At 48.8% G+C, this 26,484-nt stretch overlaps 1 protein-coding gene across 3 annotated transcripts in view; it reads left to right on the top strand.

The window, feature by feature from the left end:
- Positions 1–26,484, top strand: part of LOC139762306 (probable nuclear hormone receptor HR3) — a 608,088-nt gene that overhangs the window by 267,992 nt on the left and 313,612 nt on the right. Inside the window, exon 1 of one of the 3 annotated variants that reach the window (XM_071686919.1) lies at positions 3,324–4,512. The exons of the other annotated variants lie outside the window; for them this stretch is intronic. Coding sequence (XP_071543020.1) covers positions 4,437–4,512 — 76 coding nt within the window. The 5' untranslated portion in view covers positions 3,324–4,436. Of the gene's footprint in view, positions 1–3,323; positions 4,513–26,484 lie in introns of those variants that run through there. 3 annotated transcript variants of the gene reach the window in all.

Raw genomic sequence — 26,484 nt, 5'->3', positions numbered from 1 at the left:
ACAGAAGAGAAAAAAAATCGGTTATGATATGCCGAGAACAGAGCATAGATTATTGAAAATACGGGACGTGGAGAAATACGGCTTTGCACGATTCAAAATACGGCATTTATTGTTAACAGTAAGAAGGAAGGGCACAAGAGAATATGACATAAGAAAGAGGAGGTGTAGAGCAGTGTTGATAAAGAGTGGGAGGAAGCGAGCCACAGAATGATGCCGGGTGGAGAGGTTGGAGGTGAGGGTTGGGGGGGTATTAACCTTGCTACGCAGGGTCGGGGGGAGTTACGGCGAACAGATGTTGAAAAGAAATAGGAATGAAGAGAAGATGTGAAATGCTTTGCGCTTTTGAACGACATTCGCCAGGAATATGGAGACCTGATGGCGTTGATGCCGCTCAGCGGTGCAGAAGACCTGTCGGTGGCCGGTGGACGGACGGACGGACGGTGGTGACCGTCGGGGTTGGGGTGGGGGAGTTCGTCGTACAGAACCCTCAGGGTCGTGTTCATCAACGCCAATGTGGGAGGGAGACCTGGGGATGAGCTGCTGTTGTATTGATTGGTATGCTCTGGAAAAAAAAAACCCGGTGGTGGGAGAAGGGTTACTTTTGATGAGAGAGAGAGAGAGAGAGAGAGAGAGAGAGAGAGAGAGAGAGAGAGAGAGAGAGAGAGAGTACCTGGAAAGTCGGGGTTCAGGGGCGTAGGAAGGTGGGATTCCAGAGGGTGATGATGTGGCGGCGCTACTGTGGTTGTACAGCTTAACTTTTGTGGCTTACCGACTCGATGTGCCAGGTTGTCCATTATTGTGGCCCGGCGAGATGCGGCCTCTCTCTCTCTCTCTCTCTCTCTCTCTCTCTCTCTCTCTCTCTCTCTCTCTCTCTCTCTCTCTTACGGTGAACGCTACAGCGCTCTGTCATTTGTACGGGATGGTTGTCGTGGGTGCTTGTGGGTAAGTGCTGTACCTGTAATATGTGTTTGTGTTTATCTCTGGTGGTGGCACGTTACCTGCTCAGTGGTGAGGTCGGTGCTTCTTGTGATGTCTGCACCACCAGGCCTCCTCAGTCCTCACTCAGCAACGCAAGGTTCAGCCACTGGTACCAACCCCAGCCACTGTGGTGGACTATATAGTATTCTCAGGAGAGGGAGGCACACTCTTCACCTCCCAGCTCGTCCTGTGGCCCTCTGTGACCCCCAGGTCAACTCTGACCTATCTCAGGCAAGTGTCCTGGAAAACTGTTTCCTTCGCAGGTCCGTACTTGCTTGTTCAGGTCCATTACAACGATTACGACACTCGGCTGATAATGGTCACCCTCACACGTTGGACATACTCGTGATCACCATGTTGTTAACCTTCGTTATTCTGCCTGTTTGCTGCTACCACGCTTGGTCTCGCTCCAGCGACGGTCCGCGCCGTCCTCACCATAGCAGACAGGGTGAACCTAACTAGAGCCACGGTCCACGCCGTCCTCACCACAGCAGACAGTGTGAACCTAACTAGAACAACGGTCCACGCCGTCCTCACCATAGCAGACAGTGTGAACCTAACTAGAGCCACGGTCCACGCCGTCCTCACCACAGCAGACAGTGTGAACCTAACTAGAACCACGGTCCACGCCGTCCTCACCACAGCAGACAGTGTGAACCTAACTAGAGCCACGGTCCACGTCGTCCTAGCAAGTTACAGAGGACTACGACTCTGAGCAATCCGAGTGCCGGCTCTGCTGTGTACCGGACCGACACGGACGAGAACCTCATATCGCCGCGTGTCCTCGGTAAAATCAGTGATCTCTGGTCTCTTGGAGCCGAGGTACCGAGAACTCGCGTAAGCCTCTCCACTGGCACTCGTACAGTTGAGGATATTCTCCTGCTACATCTGGAGGTGTGTTGTGTGTCACTGACCAGGCGGTGGATCTGTGTATTTCCCTTGCATTCCTAATATTATACGGTCTGTGACTGAATGTATCGTGACCCTTTTGGTATTATTACAAATGCCAGTATCACCACACCTCCTACCCTTTTCCGTCGGATTAGCTTCCAAAAAGGGCCCTTGGACCAGCTCAGGTCCACAAGTCACTCTGTTGTGTCAGCGTACTGTACCCACCCATTGGACGCTTCTTGCTTGCCTTCGTCCACCCTGTTTTCTGACTTTCAGTTTGACAGGAACTCCGGCACTTCTCTCTCTCTCTCTCTCTCTCTCTCTCTCTCTCTCTCTCTCTCTCTCTCTCTCTCTCTCTCTCTCTCTCTCTCTCTCTCGCCGTAATGATAAATGTACATTTCTGGTGTGTCTCATAATTTCGCAGCAACGTGTTACCTCACGTTGCTGTCAGAGGACAAGAGAGAACCAGCCAACGGTCTGCTGTTTGACCAGCGCCGTTCACTTCATTCTTCTGGAAACGTAAGGACAAGTTTGGCGAGTGTTGGTCGACGCTGCCGGAGCATGTCACTCAGTGCCGCTCTCCTGAGGCCGGAGACGCTTGGCCTCCCAACACACCGCAGACGTGGGCGAGATGGAGGAAGACATAACCCCTGGGATGTGTTGGAGCGGTTGTATTACAAGGGTACAGGCTCGTATATGCCCGAGATGTTGAGGCATTTCAGCTGGAATGTCGTAGAGTTTTCAACTCTGTGGCGTAATACCAGTTTAAGGTTAGTTCTTCAGCTGTGTGAAGGCCTGTGGGCGTATGACGAGGTTATCCGCAAGTTCCCGCTCGAAGGCAGTTGAAGCTTGGGATGAAAACATACGATGCTTGTCGCCTAGAAGCTTGAGCACCGCTACCGACGTTTTACTATGGAAAATGACCCTTGACTCTCGTAAACAGATGGGCAAACGAAGTATTCACTCGTTGGCGTAGCGCGGCCGCTCTTCGTGTTGTGCGAATTCCATGTCATCCTGGCTGGTGGGAGTGAAGTCCGTGAGCGCTGGAGGACAATGTTGGGAAACTGATCATTACGGTGGGAGGTACACCTCCTGACGTCACACTGTAAACCCCCCCTTGTTCAGCTCAGTCTGTCTGTCTCTCTCTCTCTCACCTGGAGCGCCAGTCCACACGGCCTGACCCCACCCAGACACTCTCCTAACACCCTGACCTCAAAATGAAACATGATATATATATATATATATATATATATATATATATATATATATATATATATATATAGATATAGATATATAGATAGATAGATATAGATATATTAGGTCTTTATACAGTATTACGTCGCTAGTGTCATGACGATCAGGGTAGCTGTGAGTGAGGGCGTTGAACGGTGACGTCACGCTGTGATGTCATCGCTAGGAGGCCATATTGAAAGTGGAAAGCAAGAAGTGAGTGTGGTGGAGGTGGGCGAGCGCGAGACCCGAGTCGTGGCCAGTCGAGAGTGGAAGTTAGAGTAGCCAGGCTGGGGATGTGGTCAGCCATGTGATGAACCACCTGTGGCTGCACGTGTCTCCTCCTCACCATGTAACGCCTCCATGGTTGGCTCGTATCCCCTCCCTCAACGCTTACCCTGATCTCAGTTGACCAAGTGCCATATCGCTCCTCCTCTACCCCCCGTCCTTCCTCCACTGCCTTCTTAGAGGACTTGTCAGCCAGCCAGCCCGCCCGCCCGTTCGACCCACAGATCGCCTGGAAGTAGTAAACGCTCCTCCCCCGTGAGGATCAAGCCCACAGTTCCGTTGTGTGTGTGTGGTGTTGTTTTTTTCTTCTTTTTTTTTTGACAAGTTTCGCTGATGCGCCATTGTTCGAGTTCCTCAAACTACTCAAAAGTGCGTTGGTGTCATCTATATTTGGTCCTTGATCCCCAGAGCCAGTGTGACTTAGTGGCCTGGAGGATGGTGCCACATTACTGCGTATGAGGTTGTGCTGGAGACGCGACTCTTACACACACACGCACACACACGCGCGCTCACACACACACACAGAGTCCTCCGCCACAAGAAGGGTGTTAACATTGCTGCCACAAGAGTGACCCAGGGTGGCTGTAATGTCTGTGTAAACCTTGCGAACTCTCGTGTGCTGAGGAAGGTTCGAATTTGAGCCAGGAAGACAGTGGGTCACTGGGGCTGGCCAGGTGTAAAATGGAATATTGACTCTCGTGTATTTTCAACCTTGAAGGAATCGTCCAACTTTTACATTCACTGTTGGGGGGGAACAGCCTCTTTATCACTACCATCGCCGGAGACGAAGGTGCCGCTTAACATCCCTTGACCCACCCACCCCCCCTGCTATTGTTGGAGATCCTCAACAACTGACGAACGGATGACAATAGTTTGACGGAGAGGTAGAAAGAGAGGGAGAGAGAGAGAGAGAGAGAGAGAAGAATAAGAAGATCGGGACCCGTGCGATCGTGCCTTGACGAAACCCGGTGATCCGTAAGAGGAGTTTTCCGCTGGAGCAGCGGGAGCCTGAAGATTGTGTGGTGGTGCAGAGTGGTTGTGTCTCCACCATGTTGGGGATGACGTGGGGTGCTGTGACCAAGGTGGAGGTGCAGCAGCCGCACACCGCCGCGGGATCCATCAAAGGTAAGCTCGTCTATCTCTGTGTCCTCTTGTAGTATAATGTCCTCTTGTGTCCCCGGGGAGGAGAGCGTCGGACCCAGCGCCTTCTCCTGCTGGAAACCCCCACAAACTGTCCTTCTGACGTTCATTGTAATACCTCCAGGCGGCTGTTGAACTGGGCGTGTCTGCGTCTGTTGTGTTGTGTTTGATTGTTATTACCGAGGCTGTCCGGTGACAAATTACTGTTGCTGCTGCTGGTTGTGGAGTGTGGTTGTGTGTGGTGGTTAAGCTACTGCTGTGTTAGATGTAGCTGTTGAGTTGCTGTTCTGTTGGGGTGTGGATGTTCTTACCCTTGGTTGAGGGTGTTCTTCATGTTGTCCCTTTCATTTGATGATCAACATTGTTCTTGCCTGTGTTCGCTGGGTGGTTGTTACCGGTAGCATTTGTTACTGCTGGCGTGGTTAGCTTGGCTATGTTTTCTACCAATGGGTGACACGTTACTGGTTGGTTCATCGGTCGGTGCCAGCGGTGGATAGCATCGTTAGCGTCGTTTCTGTGGTTAGTAGGGCATGTGGATGCTGGTGGGTTGAGGGGTTTTTTGCCACTTGGGGTGTCGAGTGGGTGTGGCCGCTCTTGACTGTGTCGCTCGTGGTGGATGGCGTTACTGGTTGTCGCTGGTGGGTGGGTGAGGCCACAGTTTGTTGTTGACGTGACGTGACGTGAGGACTGGTTCCCGTTCGTGTTACTTTTGTTTATAACCGTTGTTTATGCATGGCACTTGGTTGTGGTCGATGGTTATTCCCTCGTGAGTGTAGTGACTTCGTATGACTTGTGTGTCGTTCCCTGGGGCTTTGGGAGAGGGGGATGATTATTGGTTAGTTCGTACGGGTGTATGTGGTTGTTGGGTATTGCTAATAGAGAGTTTTGGTTTCTTTGACTCCTTTGACTAGTTTTTGTCAATGGGTGTGGTTTCTAGTTAATACTACTGGGTATTAAGGTGGTATGGTTTCTAGATACTGCCTCTAGTTTTTGTTCATGGGCGTGGTTCTAGGTATTGCTACAGGCTTTTATCAAGAGGGTGTGGTTTCTAGTGCTTGCTGCTGATATATTTTTGTTAATAAGGGGCGTGGTTTTTAGTTATTACTACTGGTTTTGTTAGTGGGCGGGGTTTCTAGTTATTGCTGCTTCTTTTTGTGAATGATGGAGGACGTGGTGTCTTGGCATTACTTAAGGTTACACTTAAGAGTATATGGTTTCTAGTTGTTTTCTCTTGGGTTTCGTTCGTAGATGATGGTTTGTACTGGGATATGTTGTGGTTACCCGGTATGGTTACCGGTAGTGGCGATTGTCCCCCTCCCCCCCCGTGACAGCTGGTACTGGCGAGGCGTGTGACGGTAGCAAGAACTGGATGTAGTTGGTGGAGGCTCTGGTTACTGTTTCTTACCAGTGGATGAGTTTGATTATGTCTGTACCGCTGCTTTGTCTCTTGTTACTGGTGAATGTGGTTACTGGCTGTCTCTTGTTACTGGTGGGTGAGGTTACTGACTGTCTGTTGTGGGTGTGGTTAGTGGCTGTCTGTTGTGGGTGTGGTTAGTGGCTGTCTGTTGTGGGTGTGGTTAGTGGCTGTCTGTTGTGGATGTGGTTAGTGGCTGTCTGTTGTGGATGTGGTTAGTGGCTGTCTGTTGTGGATGTGGTTAGTGGCTGTCTGTTGTGGGTGTGGTTAGTGGCTGTCTGTTGTGGGTGTGGTTAGTGGCTGTCTGTTGTGGGTGTAGTTAGTGGCTGTCTGTTGTGGATGTGGTTAGTGGCTGTCTGTTTAGGGTGTGGCTGCTGGCTGTCTCTTGTTACTAGTGGGTGAGGTTACTGACTGTCTGTTGTGGGTGTGGTTAGTGGCTGTCTGTTGTGGGTGTAGTTAGTGGCTGTCTGTTGTGGATGTGGTTAGTGGCTGCCTGTTTAGGGTGTGGCTACTGGCTGTCTGTTGTGGGTGTGGTTAGTGGCTGTCTGTTGTGGGTGTGGTTAGTGGCTGTCTGTTGTGGGTGTGGTTACTGGCTGTCTGTTGTGGATGTGGTTATTGGCTGTCTGTTGTGGGTGTGGTTAGTGGCTGTCTGTTGTGGGTGTAGTTAGTGGCTGTCTGTTGTGGATGTGGGTACTAGCTATTGCTACAAGTGGATCTCGTCTTTGCTTTTGATACCCGTGGCAGATTTGGTCTCTTCCAGTTATAACTCCAGGTTATTATGTCTTGCTGGTTGGTGCTCCTGGTAGATGTGGCGCGTGGTTGTGATGTGATATGACTGCGGGTTACTACCATTCATGCTGGTGGCGGTGGGTGGGTTGTGGTTATTGATGTCTGGGTAATGGTGGTTTGTGGTTTGTAGCCACTGGTGGATTGGGTAACTGGTAACTGCGTCCCGGTTTGAGTCATGGTGTTTACTGGTTGGGTTACTGGTAAATACGTCCCAGTTTTAGCAACGGTGTGTACTGGTAACTCCGGTAACTGATGCTGTTTAACGCCTCTGGTGTACTGGTGCTTGTTTGCTCCTGTTGCTGTTTGCCCATTTTTGTTCCTTTTGTTGTTTACCTGGGTTTTGGCACATGCCCAGACTATCGCTATTGTGTATGTGTGTGTGTGTGTGTGTGATTGGGACCCCAGATGAGTACGAGGCGATCCTTCGGGGTCTGAGGGCCTGTGGCCTTTGGACTGACCCTTCCAGCTTAGGTCAAAGGCCACGCCGTCTTACTCAAGGGTTGCACCGTCGTGCTTGAGGACCGTGCCGCCCGTTCTCGTGGACTATACCGCCCGTGCTAAGGACCGTACCGTCGTGCTTAAGGACCGTGCCGTCGTGCTTAAGGACAGCACGCCCTTGCTAAGGACCGTACCGTCGTGCTTAAGGACCGTACCGTCGTGCTTAAGGACAGCACGCCCGTGCTAAGGACCGTACCGTCGTGCTTAAGGACAGCACGCCCGTGCTAAGGACCGTACCGTCGTGCTTAAGGACAGCGCGCCCGTGCTAAGGACCGTACTGTCCTTGCTTAAGGACCGTACCGTCGTGCTTAAGGACAGCGCGCCCGTGCTAAGGACCGTACTGTCCTTGTTTAAGGGCCGTACCGTCGTGCTAAGGACCTTACCGTCCGTGCTTGAAGACCATACCGTCGTTTTAAGGACCGTACCATCACACTAGGTCTTACTAACACAGTTTAGTAGTGTCAGTGTTCAACGAGTGCACTTCCACGCTGGGTCAAGTCTTAGTGCATACACGAAGTGGGGAAACTTTACCACTAGCATTACTTGTGGCTCATGAGGTATAGTCTTCTGTACCCTCCTCCTCTTCCTCCTCCTCCTCTTCGTCTTGTTGATTTACCAGTAATGTTGTGTAGTCAAGATATGCTGCTTGATTGAACATCGTGATTTCATTCACTTTTCCTCGCTGTTTTCCGGTCGACGATGTGTCTTTCTTTGATTTGGTGGTGTTTGTTTCTCGGAGGGTCGCTACCATGGGCGGTTAGGTCTGTGAGTCGTGTTAGCTTGCTGTGAGTGTGATTGGCTCGCTCTTCGTCATTTTACTGCCTGGCCTCACTGGTGGTAGTATTTTGGCTGTGTGTGTGTGTGTGTGTGTGTGTGTGTGTGTGTGTGTGTGTGTGTACTCCTCTATATTATCCAAGCGATGGTTTGGGTTTTGTATTGGCTTCCGTCAGTGACCTCAGCCCATGGTGTATTCTAAAGAGGGCGGGAGGGAGGATGGGGTATTGGTTATTGCGTTGTTTGGTTTACTTTATTGAGGTCACCAGTAGTAGTTTGGATTGTATGTATACACAGGTACTGTCTAGTGTTGACTTGACTCATTTGGCTGTTTTTTGACTAGCATTTATTGATGCTATACTTTTCATCATTTGGTATTGTAATTCATATGTGTGTGATAGTGCAACTGATCTATTTATTCATATATTTGGCGCGTCTTTGTAAGGGAGGATGTTACGGGAGAAAAAAAAAAGATTACATTTATTTAAAATTTTCGACAGAAATATGTACTGAAACTGGTTAACTGGTGTTTGTACAGGCAGTAGCGACGACGTGCCTTGGTTACGTGTACTAGTTCGGTCTGGTGACAGTGTGTGTGTGTGTGTATGTGTGTGTGTGTGTATACTAGTAAGACTTGTTACTTTTCGCGATGTGTTCGTACCGTCAGACCATTTATTCGATATGGAACGTTCCCTCCGCCGTCAGATGTGTGTGTGTGTGTGTGTGTGTGTGTGTGTGTGTGGTAGTCTGGTGGGTGAGGACGGGCGCAGGTCCCTCCTCTCGCAGGTCGCGTCGGTCTGGTATGGTCACTGTGGTCATGTCTGTAGCACCGGCTGTAGCCGTGTCCGGCATCGCGGTCCTCCGCGTCCGGCATCACGGTTTCCTCTTTCCACGCTGGCGTTTCGGTAATCACAGATCCCTGCCGGTGAACGATGCTCAGTGTTAAGGGGTTGATTTTATTTTGTAATCGCTGCTGTGCTCTGCTGCAGGAGTCTTATGGTTGTGTAGGTACTGTGGAGTGTTGTGGGCGGTTGGGGAGAGTACAAGAGAGTCCTTGTTGGTGACGGGTGTTGGAGAAAGCCGGCGGGGGTGTACGAGTGATGGAGAAAGTGGCGATTTTTTTTTTCTCCCCCCGTGAAGGTGAGAGTGGTGGTGGTTGTGGGATGCTGGCTGAATACCTCACTTCTTGCCTCGCCCACCACCACCACCGCAGCTCCACTGTGCCGATGGTGTGGTATGGGGGTGGATGGGTGCTGCTGTGATTGGTACTGTGTGTGTGTGTGTGTGTGTGTGTGTGCTGTCTTCTCTGCCCGTGTGGTTAATTGTTGGATAGGCCTGTCTGTCATCGTATGATTATGTAAGGTCATGCCCTGGTTTGAAACTAGTTTAAGCCTTCGAGACGCGATGAATTAACACGTTGAGTACGATGAATTAACACCTAGAGCAGGAGGAATGAATCCCTTGAAACAATGTCTTCATCCTTGTGTTGCCACGACTTTACCTGTGAAGTAACAATTACTTTTTAGTACGATGAAATACCTTGTCGTACTCAAGAGGTTGATATATTCCACCCTTCCCTCCTTCGGGGGAAGTTCGCACGTTTTACATTGGTACATTCCAGGGCCTCGCCTCCCCCTACAACCCCTCTCCTCCCTCCCTTGCCTAGCATCATCTCCTGCAGAGCCTCTGGTCTATGGTTTCCCTTACAACCATCCTGACAGGGAGTGCGTCTCGTAGCCTCTCCTGGATCTGTTGGTTTGCAGCGGCCTTCTCCTCCTCCTGCCTCCCCCATCCCCTCCGTCCCCTCCTTCCTTACCTCGCCTTTCACCGGAGACGCTTCCCCCGCCTCCTCCCCCCCCCCCCCCCCCTCCATCCAGGAGATGATGATAAACGCACACCGCTCCATTATTGTGACTTCCGCCGCTTGGCCAGGTCATAGGAAGTCCACAGATGTATCGTTCACACCTGATTTCCTTAATTCATTAGGGGGTTCTGATCGTCAGCATGTGTGTCGCTCTCTCGGACAGGTAACGCTGTCAGCGGCTCGCCCGCCTCTCTACCTACCCCACGTCTCCGTCAGGAAGACGCCACCCGTCTTGGTCCTCGACTATCCTTTCGCCAGGCCTCCCCAGACGTGTGCTTTCAAGGCGCCTTTTACCCCGCGCGCGCGTGTTGCCTCCAGTGTGGCCATCATGTGCATGGCCATCATCATGCCGGCCATCAGCCAGTCCTCACCGTACGCATCCCGTCCCACCGTGTGCGCACTCGCCCTACCCCAGGCGTCACCATCCCTCGTGGTTCAGCCTCCACTCTGCTCACTCCCTCACCTGACCATTAAAAACACAGATGCCCTGTGTCTTCACCCTTTTTGTATAATCACTTCTACTTACCATTTTCTTCCTCTCCTACCCTCCTCCCTACTTTACCCCAGGCTCATCGTGTCCACCCCATCCCTTCCACTCATGCTTCGGCCACCCTGTGCATGATCTTCAGGTCTACCACTCACCACCTATGTTAATGTACCCCTCAAGCACTCCCTCCGTTGCCTTTATCCTCGCCTCCTCCACTCCGCCACCGTCTACCGTCCTCCTCACTTGCCTCGCTTGCGTCTCCCTCCTCACCTCACCTGCCGTGCGCCTCACAGGACCTTGCGCACTTTCACGATTGACCCTCTCCTTCCTTCCTCCATTCAGAGGTTATTATCCCTCCCTCCCTCTCCCTCCCCACCTCCCTCCCTCCAGCAGTTATGCCTCCCTCCTCCTCCTCACCGCCACTACCACCATTCAGACTCATCTTCCCTCATTCGTTTCAGTCAGATAACTTAAGAGAGAGAAAGGTTATACCTCATGCATGGCCCGGCGAGGTCATGCTTACTGCGCCTGACCCCACGCCCCCACCATCACTCTCCCCACTCCCCTCCCCCCCTCCACCCCATGATCCTACACACACACACACACACACACACACACACACACACACACACACACACACACACACACACAGGTGCTGCACCGATCGCACATTCACATCATCGGTTCCCACATGTGTCTCACTAATCCACACTCTCCCCAACGACCAGTGACTTACACATGTGTGTAGCTTACACACACGTGTGTGCATGCCACCCTCCAACCCTGTCTGTATACTGCTACACACACACACACACACACACACACACACACACACACACACCCTGTCATGCACAACCTTCCCATAATGTATTTAAATTAAACATTGCCCCGACGTAATCCATGCGTGACGGAGATTTTTTTGTTGCATTCATGGACTGTGCCTCTCTGGGGGCTGGTGATGGAGGGAGCGGCTTGGTGTTGGTGAGGGGGGTTGGTGACGGTTGTTGCTGCTGGTGATGGCTGATGGTGATTGTGGTGATGGTGATGATGGTTGTAATTCGCCTTTTCCCTCACTGTATGGTATGGTGATGATGCCACTTCGGAAGCAGTGGGTCGTCTCATGTGATGGGTGTTGGTGGTGGATCTGGCGGCGTGATGGTGAGTGGGACTTAACGGTGTTGGCTTTACAGTGATGCGTTATGCCATTACGCCGTAGATGATGCCGGTATTGGCGTAAGGTGACGCAGTTATGACGCGGTGAGCATGGTGGCTGAGTTGGTCCTGGTGGTTGGCTGGCTCGGTGGTGATCTCTGGGTGGTGCAGTTGACGCTGAAGGCTGAACAGCAGTGACGAACGAATTGATCACACCCGGTGTGGAACTGGTGACGGTGATGTTGTGATTAGACGACCCTACACGTTTGACGGTGGTGGTTTGATTGTTTGTGAAGGTGGTTAGTGGTGGTGGTGGTGGTTCTTTGTTTGGTGGTAAGGGGAGTAGTTGGCGTGGTGAGGAAGGCTGAACGATGATGGGTGATTGTGGGGGGTGGGCTTCGTTTGGCGTCTCCGGAGTCTAGATTAACTTGAAAGACTATCACATAATTTTCACCAACAAACGACTAATTGGTCATTTTCACCAACAAACGATTAACTCGTAATATTCACCAACAAACAGTTAACTCGTTTTCACCTGCAAATGACTAACTCGTCATTTTCACCAACAAACAGTTAACTCGTTTTCACCTACAAACGACTTATTCATCATTTTCACCAAAAAACGACTTACTCCTCATTTTCACCAACAAACGACTTACTCGTCATTTTCACCACAAAACGACTTGCTCGTCATTTTCACCAACAAACGACTTACTCGTCATTTTCACCACAAAACGACTTGCTCGTCATTTTCACCAACAGAGGGCTAACTCGTCCCCCCGGGATGTTCGTTTATAGTGGCATTAAAAGCAAAATGATTTCCGACGTCTCCTCCTCTTCCTTGCCAGTTCGTCCTTCAAATCGAATCAGGAGCGACGGAAACGGACAGGAGGTGGAGGGGGCACGGCTCTGGCCAGCCAGCCAGCCAGCTATGGCACACGTGATCCGCTCAAGGTGGTGTTGACATGTGATTCAGGTGTGTGTGTGTGTGTGTGTGTGTGTGTGTGTGCAGCACTGGCTTCGAATGGTTCTCTTAGAAAAAAATGATACATGCTTGACAGTCCTGGGATGGTGTACACTACACAGAAATGTCTGTGATCACCATGATTGATGCGCCGTTGGTACGTTCTCTGGGATTTTTCTTTTGTCTTTTCGATACATTGGCTAAATATGGGGGACTTGGGGGGACAGGGCTCGCCTACTTTACGTGGGGGAGCCATGTGTCCTCCCCACACGGCCCACACGGGACGCCATGGTCTCCCTCTGCGGTCTGCCCGTGTTAACACCACTCGCCCTCCATCCATCCCCCCACCTCAGTAACCACACCGACTCGAACCAGCGTAACTACACCCCCCCAGCAGCTACTGATACCTCTCTCTCTCTCTCTCTCTCTCTCTCTCTCTCTCTCTCTCTCTCTCTCTCTCTCTCTCTCTCTCTCTCTCTCTCTCTCTCTCTCTCTCTCTCCACCCTCCTGACCCCCCGACACCATCCTCACCCCTACCTACACCATCACGGCAACCCAGTGCCTCCCTCCCCATCCCTCCAGACGCATCCTCCTTTCGGGTAGAGATGTGTTGCCACTGTGTCTGCCCTTCTCCTGTCTGCCATTATTGCCGTGCGTCTCCTCATCACCTGTGGCCATTTATGACTCCAGCCTACTCGCCTCCCTCCCTAGACATAGCGGTGACATCAGTCACTTTCACCTGCCGCCGTCGTCCTGACGAGAGAGAGTCACCTTCACTCACTCATGGTCCTGACAACAATCACCTTCACCTGCCATCTCCACCACCACCACCACCTCCACCACCACCACCACCACCATCTCCACCACCACCAGCACCACCAGTCTGTGTCATTTATCCATCGGCCACTGTTGTGGCGTGAGCATGTTGCCTCTTATAGTCCCACCCCCTCATGTTGGTAGCTCTCTCTCTCTCTCTCTCTCTCTCTCTCTCTCTCTCTCTCTCTCTCTCTCTCTCTCTCTCTCTCTCTCTCTCTCTCTCTCTCTCTCTCTCTCTACCCCAGGTAGTACAGTGAAAGGGACCCACCAGCACCACCAGCAGGAGGAGCAGCGCTATGATGTCTGGTTCCTGAGGAGTGAAAACTTTGTCCATGTGGGTCCCAGACTGCCCACCTGCAGGTGGGTCCCAGACTGCCCACCTGCACGTTGGTCCCAGACTGCCCACCTGCAGGTGGGTCCCAGACTGCCCACCTGCAGGTGGGTCCCAGATTGCCCACCTGCAGGTGGGTCCCAGACTGCCCACCTGCAGGTGGGTCCCAGACTGCCCACCTGCAGGTTGGTCCCAGACTGCCCACCTGCAGGTGGGTCCCAGACTGCCCACCTGCACGTTGGTCCCAGACTACCCACCTGCACGTTGGTCCCAGACTGCCCACCTGCAGGTGGGTCCCAGACTGCCCACCTGCAGGTGGGTCCCAGACTGGCCACCTGCAGCTAAACCTGTCGCTTCTAGCTTTATCTACCGGCTGGGACACTGTCTAGGGAAGATGGCCTTTTATGTGGGGGTGGTAGCTTTATCTGGGGTTGGTATCTTTAGCTGAGGCTGGAGGCTTTATCTAGGGTGACAGCTTTATGTGGGGTGGTAGCTTAGTGAGGGGTTGTAATTTTCATCTTGGGTGGTATATTCATCTGAGGCTAGAGTAGTGGCTTTATCTGGGGTTGGAAGCTTTATCTAGGGTTGGTAACTTTATTTTCGGACGTTAGTTTTGTGTGGAGTGTGGTGTTATCTGGGGTCATTATCTAGGGTGTGGTAGAGATATGGGATGGTAGCTTTATCAGGGGTTGTAGCGATGAAAGCTTTATCTGGATGTTGTAGTTTTATCTGAAGTAATAGCTTTAGCGAGGGTTTTAGACGATGTGGTATAGTAACTTTAGCTTTATCTGCTGGTATGTCTCTGGGGTATAGCTTTATCTGCTGGGTGTGACTTTGCCTTGCAGCTGTAGCTTTCCCTGAGGTAGCTGGGGGGGGGGGGGGCTTTACCTATTGGCTATAGCTTTACCTGGCGATGGCTAGCTTTACCTAGGACAACGAAAGCTCTCCATATTTATAGCTTTACGAGTATTTATGTAGAGGTGTCTGCTTTAGCTGGGCGTGAGTAGCTTTACATAACGGATTTATCGTTACATGTGTCAGCTATAGACACACTATAGCTTTGCGAGGAGGACTTAGCTTGCCGTAAACCTTGATTACCCTACGTTTAGCTTGGCGACCATTAGCTTCAGGTGAGGTTGGGCCTTACCCACAGCGACCAGCACCAAGTTGTGTGTTACTATCCTGCCTCCAACCAGCCAGATCGAACATGTGGGTCAGTATCGTGTGTTTCACCAGCCTCTTGCTCGATCATCACGTCATGTGTGGTACCCGCCCGTGCCATGTAACGATGCTCCTCTTCCTCGTCTTCTCGTTTCTTCTTCTTTTTCTTTCATTCTTTTTTTCCTACTTCTTGTTCTTGTTCTTCTTGTTCTTCTTCTTCTTCTTCTTCTTCTTCTTCTTCTTCTTCTTTTCCTTATTCTTCTTATTCATCATCATCATCTTCCTTCTCATCCTCTTCTTTTTCTTCTTCCTCCTCTTCTTCTTTTTCCTCTTCCTCCTCATCCTCTTCTTCTTCTTCTTCTTTTCTTTTTCTTGCTCTGTCTTCTTCTTGCCCCCCTCCTCCTCCCAAGTACCAGAACCAACCAATCCAACAATAAAAATGTAAACAGCAGTCAACAACTTTGCGTGGCGCCGGACACTGGCAGGCGAGAGAAAGTTAACAAAAACTGGTATTCCCTCCCTCACCCCCCTCCATCCTCTCTCTCTCTCTCTCTCTCTCTCTCTCTCTCTCTCTCTCTCTCTCTCTCTCTCTCTCGTGTGCTCATTGTAAGGCATTGTTTTACGCATTCCTCTCTCTCTCTCTCTCTCTCTCTCTCTCTCTCTCTCTCTCTCTCTCTCTCTCTCTCTCTCTCTCTCTCTCTCTCTCGTGTGCTCATTGTAAGGCATTGTTTTACGCATTCCTCTCTCTCTCTCTCTCTCTCTCTCTCTCTCTCTCTCTCTCTCTCTCTCTCTCTCTCTCTCTCTCTCTCTCTCTCTCGTGTGCTCATTGTAAGGCATTGTTTTACGCATTCCCCTCTCTCTCTCTCTCTCTCTCTCTCTCTCTCTCTCTCTCTCTCTCTCTCTCTCTCTCTCTCTCTCTCTCTCTCTCTCTCTCTCTCTCTCTCGTGTGCTCATTGTAAGGCATTGTTTTACGCATTCCTCTCTCTCTCTCTCTCTCTCTCTCTCTCTCTCTCTCTCTCTCTCTCTCTCTCTCTCTCTCTCTCTCTCTCTCGCGTGCTCATTGTAAGGCATTGTTTTACGCATTCCTCTCTCTCTCTCTCTCTCTCTCTCTCTCTCTCTCTCTCTCTCTCTCTCTCTGCATGACGAGTTTTTCCCTCTCGTTGAGGCGTATGTCTCGTCTTTCTTTTATATTTCCTCACAATTATTTTCTCGATTATTTGCCTCATGCCCTCACATCTGCCCGCCTCCCCTCGCCTACCCTCTGGTCCTGTTCCATCGCTGGTGCCACTGGTGTTCATCACCATCATTATTGCCTCCCTTTTTTCACCCTCTTCCTCCTCCTCCTCCTCCTCCTCCTCAGCCTCTCGGCGCTATGCTGGTCCCTTGTGTGTCCCTAGTCCTCCACCTGAACTCCCCTGTGGTGTGGATTGATCCTTCTGTTTCTCCTCCCGTCATCCACCTTGTCAGCTGGTGGTGTGGATCGATCCTTTTGTCTCTCCTCCCGTCATCCACCTTGCCAGCTGGTGGTGTGAAATGATCCCTCTGCTGCTCCCTTCAGCCTTCCATTCAGACCTTCCTCGTCCTACCTTGTCCCTCCTTGCCTCCAGCCCTTCACCTGTTATGTTCCACGTTTTTCATAAAACATACAATTATTTTTGCGTTCTTTTTTATCTTTTTTGTATTTTTTTTGTTTGTGTTGCTCATAAGTCTTGCCGTGTTTGTCTCTTGTTGGCATGTCTCCCGCCGTAGGAAGGTAGGGAAGTAGGTAGGTAGGGAAGGAGGGAGGTTTGTAGGTAGGTAGGCACGTAGGTAAGTACGCAGTAAGCAAGGTCAGCTGGGAGATAGGGGGTGGGTATGTAGGTAGGTAGCAAGGGAGGTAGTGAGGGAGGTAGGTAGGTAGAAGAGAGGGAGCTATGTAGGTAGGTAATAAGGGAGGTAGGTACGTAGTAGCAAGGGAGTGAGGGAGGTATGTAGGTAGCAAGGGAGGTAGTAAGGGCGCTAAAATGGGAGGTAGGTAGGTAGCAAGGGATGGAAGTAGATAGGTAGGTAGTAAGGGAGGGAGGTAGGTAGCAAGGGAGGGAGGTAGGTAGCAAGGGAGGGAGGTAGGTAGCAAGGGAGGAAGTTAGGTAGGTAGGTAGCAAGGGAGGAAGTTAGGGAGGTAGGTAGCAAGGGAGGGAGGTAGGTAGCAAGGGAGGGAGGTAGGTAGGTAGGTAGGTAGCAAGGGAGGTAGTAAAGGAGGGATGTAGGTAGCAAGGGAGGGAGGTAGGTAGCAAGGGAGGAAGTTAGGTAGGTAGGTAGCAAGGGAGGGAGGTATGTAGGTAGGTAGCAAGGGAGGTAGTAAGGGAGGTAGGTAGGTAGCAAGGGAGGTATGTAGGTAGGTAGTAAGGGAGGTAGGTAGGTAGCAAGGGAGGTAGTAAGGGAGGTAGGTAGGTAGTAAGGGAGGGAGGTAGGTAGGTAGATAGGTATCAAGGGAGGGAGGGAGGTAGGTAAGTAGCAAGGGAGGTAGTAAGGGAGGTAGGTAGGTAGCAAGGGAGGTAGTGAGGGAGGTAGGTAGGTAGTAAGGGAGGGAGGTAGGTAAGTACATAATTTTTTTCATGATATTCTTGTATACCATCGACCTCCTCCAATACATCGTCACCATTCCCATTCCTCACCCATCCATTCCTATCCTCCTCTCTCTTTTCATTTCTCCCCCTGTTCCATCACCCTCACCCTCCCACTCCACGGACCCATCCACACCCCTGGCTTACCCTGTACCCCTTGCCTTCCCCACCCCAGCCACCCACCTCCTCCTGTGTACTTCCCTGACCAGTTGACCAACGTGCTTCTTCTGTAGGTCCTCCTCCCATTCTCCTGGTCTGGGTCTTCCTGGCCTCTCCTCTTGTATTAGGGCCTCCCATCCCTCGTCCTCGTTTGGGCCAACCCTTCTGTCACACACACACACACACACACACACACACACACACACACACACACACACACACACACACACACATCCTTCAGCCAACACTAGGATACCATATATTCCTTAGCCAAGACCCCATAGACCCTGGTCACGACCCTCCCTCCCAGACTCTGGTCACGACCCTCCCTCCCAGACTCTGGTCACGACCCTCCTTCCCAGACTCTGGTCACGACCCTCCTTAGACTCTCGTCACGACCCCCCCACCGCCTGAAACACAGTGATCACAACACCCCTGAAGCCCTAATCCCGACCCCCCCCCACCCTGAAGCCCTGATCACGACCCCCAGACCGTGGTCACGACCTCCCTGTTCACGACCTCCTCCCACTCAGGGCCTGGTCACGACCCACCAGCCCGCGCGCCGGCTGCCGCTCCTTCCTTCCTGCCTCGCCTGACATGACCTTCCCCTCTGTGACCCCACGCTCCCCCTCCACCCCCCCTTCTCTCTCTCTCTAACTCTCTCTCTCTCTCTCTCTCTCTCTCTCTCTCTCTCTCTCTCTCTCTCTCTCTCTCTCTCTCTCTCTCTTTCAGTATGTATGTATGTCAGTTTATTCATCTGTATGTTCATCAATCAATTTTTCTCGTGTATATATATATTTTTTTTTTTTTTTTTTTTTTTATACTTTGTCGCTGTCTCCCGCGTTTGCGAGGTAGCGCAAGGAAACAGACGAAAGAAATGGCCCAACCCCCCCCCCCCCCCCCATACACATGTACATACACACGTCCACACACGCAAATATACATACCTACACAGCTTTCCATGGTTTACCCCAGACGCTTCACATGCCTTGCTTCAATCCACTGACAGCACGTCAACCCCTGTATACCACATGACTCCAATTCACTCTATTTCTTGCCCTCCTTTCACCCTCCTGCATGTTCAGGCCCCGATCACACAAAATCTTTTTCACTCCATCTTTCCACCTCCAATTTGGTCTCCCTCTTCTCCTCGTTCCCTCCACCTCCGACACATATATCCTCTTGGTCAATCTCTCCTCACTCATTCTCTCCATGTGCCCAAACCATTTCAAAACACCCTCTTCTGCTCTCTCAACCACGCTCTTTTTATTTCCACACATCTCTCTTACCCTTACGTTACTTACTCGATCAAACCACCTCACACCACACATTGTCCTCAAACATCTCATTTCCAGCACATCCATCCTCCTGCGCACATCTCTATCCATAGCCCACGCCTCGCAACCATACAACATTGTTGGAACCACTATTCCCTCAAACATACCCATTTTTGCTTTCCGAGATAATGTTCTCGACTTCCACACATTTTTCAAGGCTCCCAAAATTTTCGCCCCCTCCCCCACCCTATGATCCACTTCCGCTTCCATGGTTCCATCCGCTGACAGATCCACTCCCAGATATCTAAAACACTTCACTTCCTCCAGTTTTTCTCCATTCAAACTCACCTCCCAATTGACTTGACCCTCACCCCTACTGTACCTAATAACCTTGCTCTTATTCACATTTACTCTCAACTTTCTTCTTCCACACACTTTACCAAACTCAGTCACCAGCTTCTGCAGTTTCTCACATGAATCAGCCACCAGCGCTGTATCATCAGCGAACAACAACTGACTCACTTCCCAAGCTCTCTCATCCCCAACAGACTTCATACTTGCCCCTCTTTCCAGGACTCTTGCATTTACCTCCCTTACAACCCCATCCATAAACAAATTAAACAACCATGGAGACATCACACACCCCTGCCGCAAACCTACATTCACTGAGAACCAATCACTTTCCTCTCTTCCTACACGTATATATATATATATATATATATATATATATATATATATATATATATATATATATATATATATATATATATATATATATATTTTTTTTTTTTTTTTTTCTTTTTTTCATACTATTTGCCATTTTCCATGTTAGCGAGGTAGCGTTAAGAACAGAAGACTGAGCCTTTGAGGGAAATCCTCACTTAGCCCCCTTCTCTGTTCCTTCTTTTGGAAAATTGAAAATGAGAGGTGAGAATTTCCAACTTCCTGCTCCTTCCCCTTTTAGTCGCCTTCTACGACACGCAGGGAATACGTGGGAAGTATTCTTTCTCCCCTATCCCCAGGGCTATATATATATATATATATATATATATATATATATATATATATATATATATATATATATATATATTCTATTTATTTATTTTGCTTTGTCGCTGTCTCCCGCGTTAGCGAGGTAGCGCAAGGAAACATACGAAAGAATGGCCCAACCCACCCACATACACATGTATATACATACACGTCCACACACGCAAATATACATACCTATACATCTCAACGTACACATATATATCCACACACAGACATATACATATATACACATGTACATAATTCATACTGTCTGCCTTTATTCCTTCCCATCGCAACCCCGCCACACATGAAATAACAACCCCCTCCCCCCTGATGTGAGCGAAGTAGCGCTAGGAAAAGACAACAAAGGCCACATTCGCTCACACTGTCTCTCGCTGTCATGTAATAATGCACCGAAACCACAGCTCCCTTTCCACATCCAGGCCCCACACAACTTTCCATGGTTTACCCCAGACGCTTCACATGCCCTGTTTCAATCCATTGACAGCACGTCGACCCCGGTATACCACATCGTTCCAATTCACTCTATCCCTTGCACGCCTTTCACCCTCCTGCATGTTTAGGCCCCGATCACTCAAAATCTTTTTCACTCCATCTTTCCATCTCCAGTTTGGTCTCCCACTTCTCGTTCCCTCCACCTCCGACACATATATCCTCTTGGTCAATCTTTCCTCACTCATTCTTTCCATGTGACCAAACCATTTCAAAACACCCTCTTCTGCTCTCTCAACCACTCTCTTTTTATTACCACACATCTCCCTTACCCTATTATTACTTACTCGATCAAACCATCTCACACCACATATTGTCCTCATACATCTCATTTCCAGCACATCCACCCTCCTCCGCACAACTCTATCTATAGCCTACGCCTCGCAACCATGTAACATTGTTGGAACCACCATTTCTTCAAACATACCCATTTTTGCTTTCCGAGATAATGTTCTCGACTTCCACATATTCTTCAACGCTCCCAGAACTTTCTTCCCCTCGCCCACCCTATGATTCACTTCCGCTTCCATGGTTTCATCCGCTGCCAAATCCACTCCCAGATATCTAAAACACTTCACTTCCTCCAGTTTTTCTCCATTCAAACTTACCTCCCAATTGACTTGTCCCTCAACCCTACTGTACCTAATAACCTTGCTCTTATTCACATTTACTCTCAGCTTTCTTCTTTCACACACTTTACCAAACTCAGTCACCATCTTCTGCAGTTTCTCACATGAATCAGCCACCAGCGCTGTATCATCAGCGAACAACAACTGACTCACTTCCCAAGCTCTCTCATCCGCAACAGACTGCATACTTGCCCCTCTTCCAAAACTCTTGCATGTACCTCCCTAACAACCCCATCCATAAACAAATGGACACATCACACACCCCTGCTGGAAACCTACATTCACTGAGAACCAATTACTTTCCTCTCTTCCTACCCGTACACATGCCTTACATCCTCGATAAAAACTTTTCACTGCTTCTAACAACTTGCCTCCCACACCATATATTCTTAATACTTTCCACAGAGCATGTCTTTCAACTCTGTCATATGCCTTCTCCAGATTCATAAATGCTACATACAAACCCATTTGCTTTTCTAAGTATTTCTCACATACATTCTTCAAAGCAAACACCTGATCCACACATCCTCTACCACTTCTGAAACCACACAGCTCTTCCCCAATCTGATGCTCTGTACATGCCTTCAACCCTCTCAATCAATACCCTCCCATATGATTTCCCAGGAATACTCAACAAACTTATACCTCTGTAATTTGAGCACTCACTCTTATCCCCTTTGCCTTTGTACAATGGCACTATGCAAGCATTCCGCCAATCTTCAGGCACCTCACCATGAGTTAAACATACATTAAATAACCTTACTAACCAGTCAACTATACAGTCACCCACTTTTTTTAATAAATTCCACTGCAGTACCATCCAAACCCGCTGGCTTGCCGGCTTTCATCTTCCGCAAAGCTTTTACTACCTCTTCTCTGTTTACGAAATCATTCTCCATAACCCTCTCACTTTGCATACCATCTCGACCAAAACACCCTATATCTGCCACTCCATCATCAAACGCATTCAACAAACCTTCAAAATACTCACTCCATCTCCTTCTCACATCACCACTACTTGCTATCACCTCCCCATTAGCCCCCTTCACTGAAGTTCCCATTTGTTCCCCTGTCTTACGTACTTTATTTACCTCCTTCCAGAACATCTTTTTATTCTCCCTAAAATTTAATGATATTCTCTTACCCCAACTCTCATTTGCCCTCTTTTTCACTCCTTTCACCTTTCTCTTGACCTCCTGCCTCTTTCTTTTACACATCTCCCGGTCATTTGCATTATTCCCTTGCAAAAATCGTCCAAATGCCTCTCTTTTCTCTTTCACTAATAATCTTACTTCTTCATCCCACCACTCACTACCCTTTCTAATCTGCCCACCTCCCACGTTTCTCATGCCACAAGCATCTTTTGCGCAAGCCATCACTGATTCCCTAAATACATCCCATTCCTTCACCACTCCCCTTACGTCCTTTGTTTTCACCTTTGTCCATATATATATATATATATATATATATATATATATATATATATATATAGTGTGTGTGTGTGTGTGTTTGTGTGTGTGTCATCTATTTACCACTATACTCCGAAAATCGAACCCTGGATCTCCTGTATGGCAGACTGGCAGCTTAACCCCCAGGCCACGAGGAACTTTTAAAACAGCATCTCGCCTGTAACCACTGGCTGATTCACGAGTCTCGCTGATGCGTCACGCGTGCTACACCAGGTGGATACACTGCCCCACAACGCTCAAGACAAAGAAGGAAGGAAAGAAAGAAAGAAGGAAGGAAGGATGGAAGGAAGGAAGAATGGAAAGAAGAAAGGAAGAAGGAAGGAAGGATGGAAGGAAGGAAGGATGGAAAAAAGGAAGGAAGGAAGAAAGGAAAGAAAGAAGGAAGGAAGGAAGTAAGGAAAGAAGGATGGAAGGAAGGAAGGAAGGAAAGAAGGCAGGAAGGAAGGAAGGGTTAGCAATCGACCCCAAGGCACTCCATTGATATACCTATACCTCAACCAAATAATGAACACATGATATCTGATGTAATCTGTTTACCATTCTGCCCCCGAGAATCGAACCCCGGACTATCCGCGTGGCAGCCAGGTAGCTGCTCATCGTTGCTTAGGGTTAGGTTGAATGGCTACCACACAGATGGTCCGGGGTTCGATTCCCGGGGTAGAGTAGTAAATAGTTTACATCAGATGTCATATGTACATTACATGATTGAGATCAGGGTGTGTGATGTCTCCATGGTTGTTTAATTTGTTTATGGATGGGGTTGTAAGGGAGGTAAATGCAAGAGTCCTGGAAAGAGGGGCAAGTATGAAGTCTGTTGGGGATGAGAGAGCTTGGGAAGTGAGTCAGTTGTTGTTCGCTGATGATACAGCGCTGGTGGCTGATTCATGTGAGAAACTGCAGAAGCTGGTGACTGAGTTTGGTAAAGTGTGTGGAAGAAGAAAGTTGAGAGTAAATGTGAATAAGAGCAAGGTTATTAGGTACAGTAGGGGTGAGGGTCAAGTCAATTGGGAGGTGAGTTTGAATGGAGAAAAACTGGAGGAAGTGAAGTGTTTTAGATATCTGGGAGTGGATCTGTCAGCGGATGGAACCATGGAAGCGGAAGTGGATCATAGGGTGGGGGAGGGGGCGAAAATTTTGGGAGCCTTGAAAAATGTGTGGAAGTCGAGAACACTATCTCGGAAAGCAAAAATGGGTATGTTTGAGGGAATAGTGGTTCCAACAATGTTGTATGGTTGCGAGGCGTGGGCTATGGATAGAGATGTGCGCAGGAGGATGGATGTGCTGGAAATGAGATGTTTGAGGACAATGTGTGGTGTGAGGTGGTTTGATCGAGTAAGTAACGTAAGGGTAAGAGAGATGTGTGGAAATAAAAAGAGCGTGGTTGAGAGAGCAGAAGAGGGTGTTTTGAAATGGTTTGGGCACATGGAGAGAATGAGTGAGGAGAGATTGACCAAGAGGATATATGTGTCGGAGGTGGAGGGAACGAGGAGAAGAGGGAGACCAAATTGGAGGTGGAAAGATGGAGTGAAAAAGATTTTGTGTGATCGGGGCCTGAACATGCAGGAGGGTGAAAGGAGGGCAAGAAATAGAGTGAATTGGAGTCATGTGGTATACAGGGGTTGACGTGCTGTCAGTGGATTGAAGCAAGGCATGTGAAGCGTCTGGGGTAAACCATGGAAAGCTGTGTAGGTATGTATATTTGCGTGTGTGGACGTGTGTATGTACATGTGTATGGGGGGGGGGGGGGTTGGGCCATTTCTTTCGTCTGTTTCCTTGCGCTACCTCGCAAACGCGGGAGACAGCGACAAAGTATAAAAAAAAAAAAAAAAAAAAAAAAAAAAAAAAAAATATATATATATATATATATATATATATATATATATATATATATATATATATATATATATATATATATATATATTCATTCATTATACTTTGTCACTCTCCCGCGTTAGCGAGGAAGCGCAAGGAAACAGACGAAAGAATGGCCCAACCCACTCACATACTCATGTATATACATACACGTCCACACACAGCAAATATACATATTCATACATCTCAACGTATATATATATATATATATATATATATATATATATATATATATATATATATATATATATATATATATATATATATATATATATATATATACACACACACACACACACACACACACACACAGACATATACATATATACACATGTACATAATTCATACTGTCTGCCCTTATTCATTCCCGTCGCCACCCCGTCACCCATTAAATGAAAACCCCCTCCCCCCGCATGTGCACGAGGTAGCCCTAGGAAAAGACAACAAAGGCCACATTCGTTCACACTCAGTCTCTAGCTGTCATGTATAATGCACCGAAACCACAGCTCCCTTTCCACATCCAGGCTCCACACAACTTTCCATGGTTTACCCCAGACGCTTCACATGCCCTGGTTCAATCCATTGACAGCACGTCGACCCCGGTATACCACATCGTTCCAATTCACTCTATTCCTTGCACGCCTTTCACCCTCCCGCATGTTCAGGCCCCGATCACTCAAAGTCTTTTTCACTCCATCTTTCCACCTCCAATTTGGTCTCCCACTTCTCCTCGTTCCCTCCACCTCTGACACATATATCCTCTTGGTCAATCTTTCCTCACTCATTCTCTCCATGTGACCAAACCATTTCAAAACACCCTCTTCTGCTCTCTCAACCACACTCTTTTTATTACCACACATCTCTCTTACCCTTTCATTACTTACTCGATCAAACCACATCACACCACATATTGTCCTCAAACATCTCATTTCCAGCACATCCACCCTCCGCACAACTCTATCTATAGCCCACGCCTCGCAACCACTATTCCTTCAAACATACCCATTTTTACTTTCTAAGATAACGTTCTCGACTTCCACACATTTTTCAACGCTCCCAGAACTTTCGCCCTCTCCCCCAACCTATGATTCACATCCGCTTCCATGGTTCCATCCGCTGCCAAATCCACTCCCAGATATCTAAAACACTTCACTTCCTCCAGTTTTTCTCCATTCAAACTTACCTCCCAATTGACTTGTCCCTCAACCCTACTGTACCTAATAACCTTGCTAATATTCACATTTACTCTCAGCTTTCTTCTTTCACACACTTTACCAAACTCAGTCACCAGCTCCTGCAGTTTCTCACTCGAATCAGCCACCAGCGCTGTATCATCAGCGAACAACAACTGACTCACTTCCCAAGCTCTCTCATCCACAACAGACTGCATACTTGCCCGTCTTTCCAAGACTCTTGCTTTCACCTCCCTAACAACCCCATCCATAAACAAATTAAACAACCATGGAGACATCACGCACCCCTGCCGCAAACCAACATTCAATGAGAACCAATCACTTTCCTCTCTTCCTACACGTACATATGCCTTACATCCTCGATAAAAACTTTTCTGCTTCTAACAACTTACCTCCCGCACCATATAATCTTAATACCTTCCACAGAGCATCTCTATCAACTCTATCATATGCCTTCTCCAGATCCATAAATGCTATATACAAATCCATTTGCTTTTCTAAGTATTTCTCACATACATTTTTCGAAGCAAACACCTGATCCACACATCCTCTACCACTTCTGAAACCACACAGGTCTTCCCCAATCTGATGCTCTGTACATGCCTTCACCCTCTCCATCAGTGCCCTCCCATATAATTTCCCAGGAATACTCAACAAACTTATACCTCTGTAATTTGAGCACTCAATCTTATCCCCTTTGCCTTTGTACAATGGCACTATGCAAGCATTCCTCCAATCCTCAGGCACCTCACCATGAGTCATACATACATTAAATAACCTCACCAACCAGTCAACAATACAGTCACCCCCTTTTTTAATAAATTCCACTGCAGTACCACCCAAACCCGCTGCCTTGCCGGCTTTCATCTTCTGCAAAGCTTTTACTACCTCTTCTCTGTTTACCAAATCATTCTCCCTAACCCCTCTCACTTTGCACACCACCTCGACCAAAACACCCTATAT

This window comes from Panulirus ornatus, chromosome 43 (genome assembly GCF_036320965.1).
Source record: "Panulirus ornatus isolate Po-2019 chromosome 43, ASM3632096v1, whole genome shotgun sequence".
Classification (NCBI taxonomy): Eukaryota; Metazoa; Arthropoda; class Malacostraca; order Decapoda; family Palinuridae; genus Panulirus; species Panulirus ornatus.
Note: the sequence above shows the minus strand (reverse complement) of the source record. Positions and strands in the feature narration are given on the sequence as shown.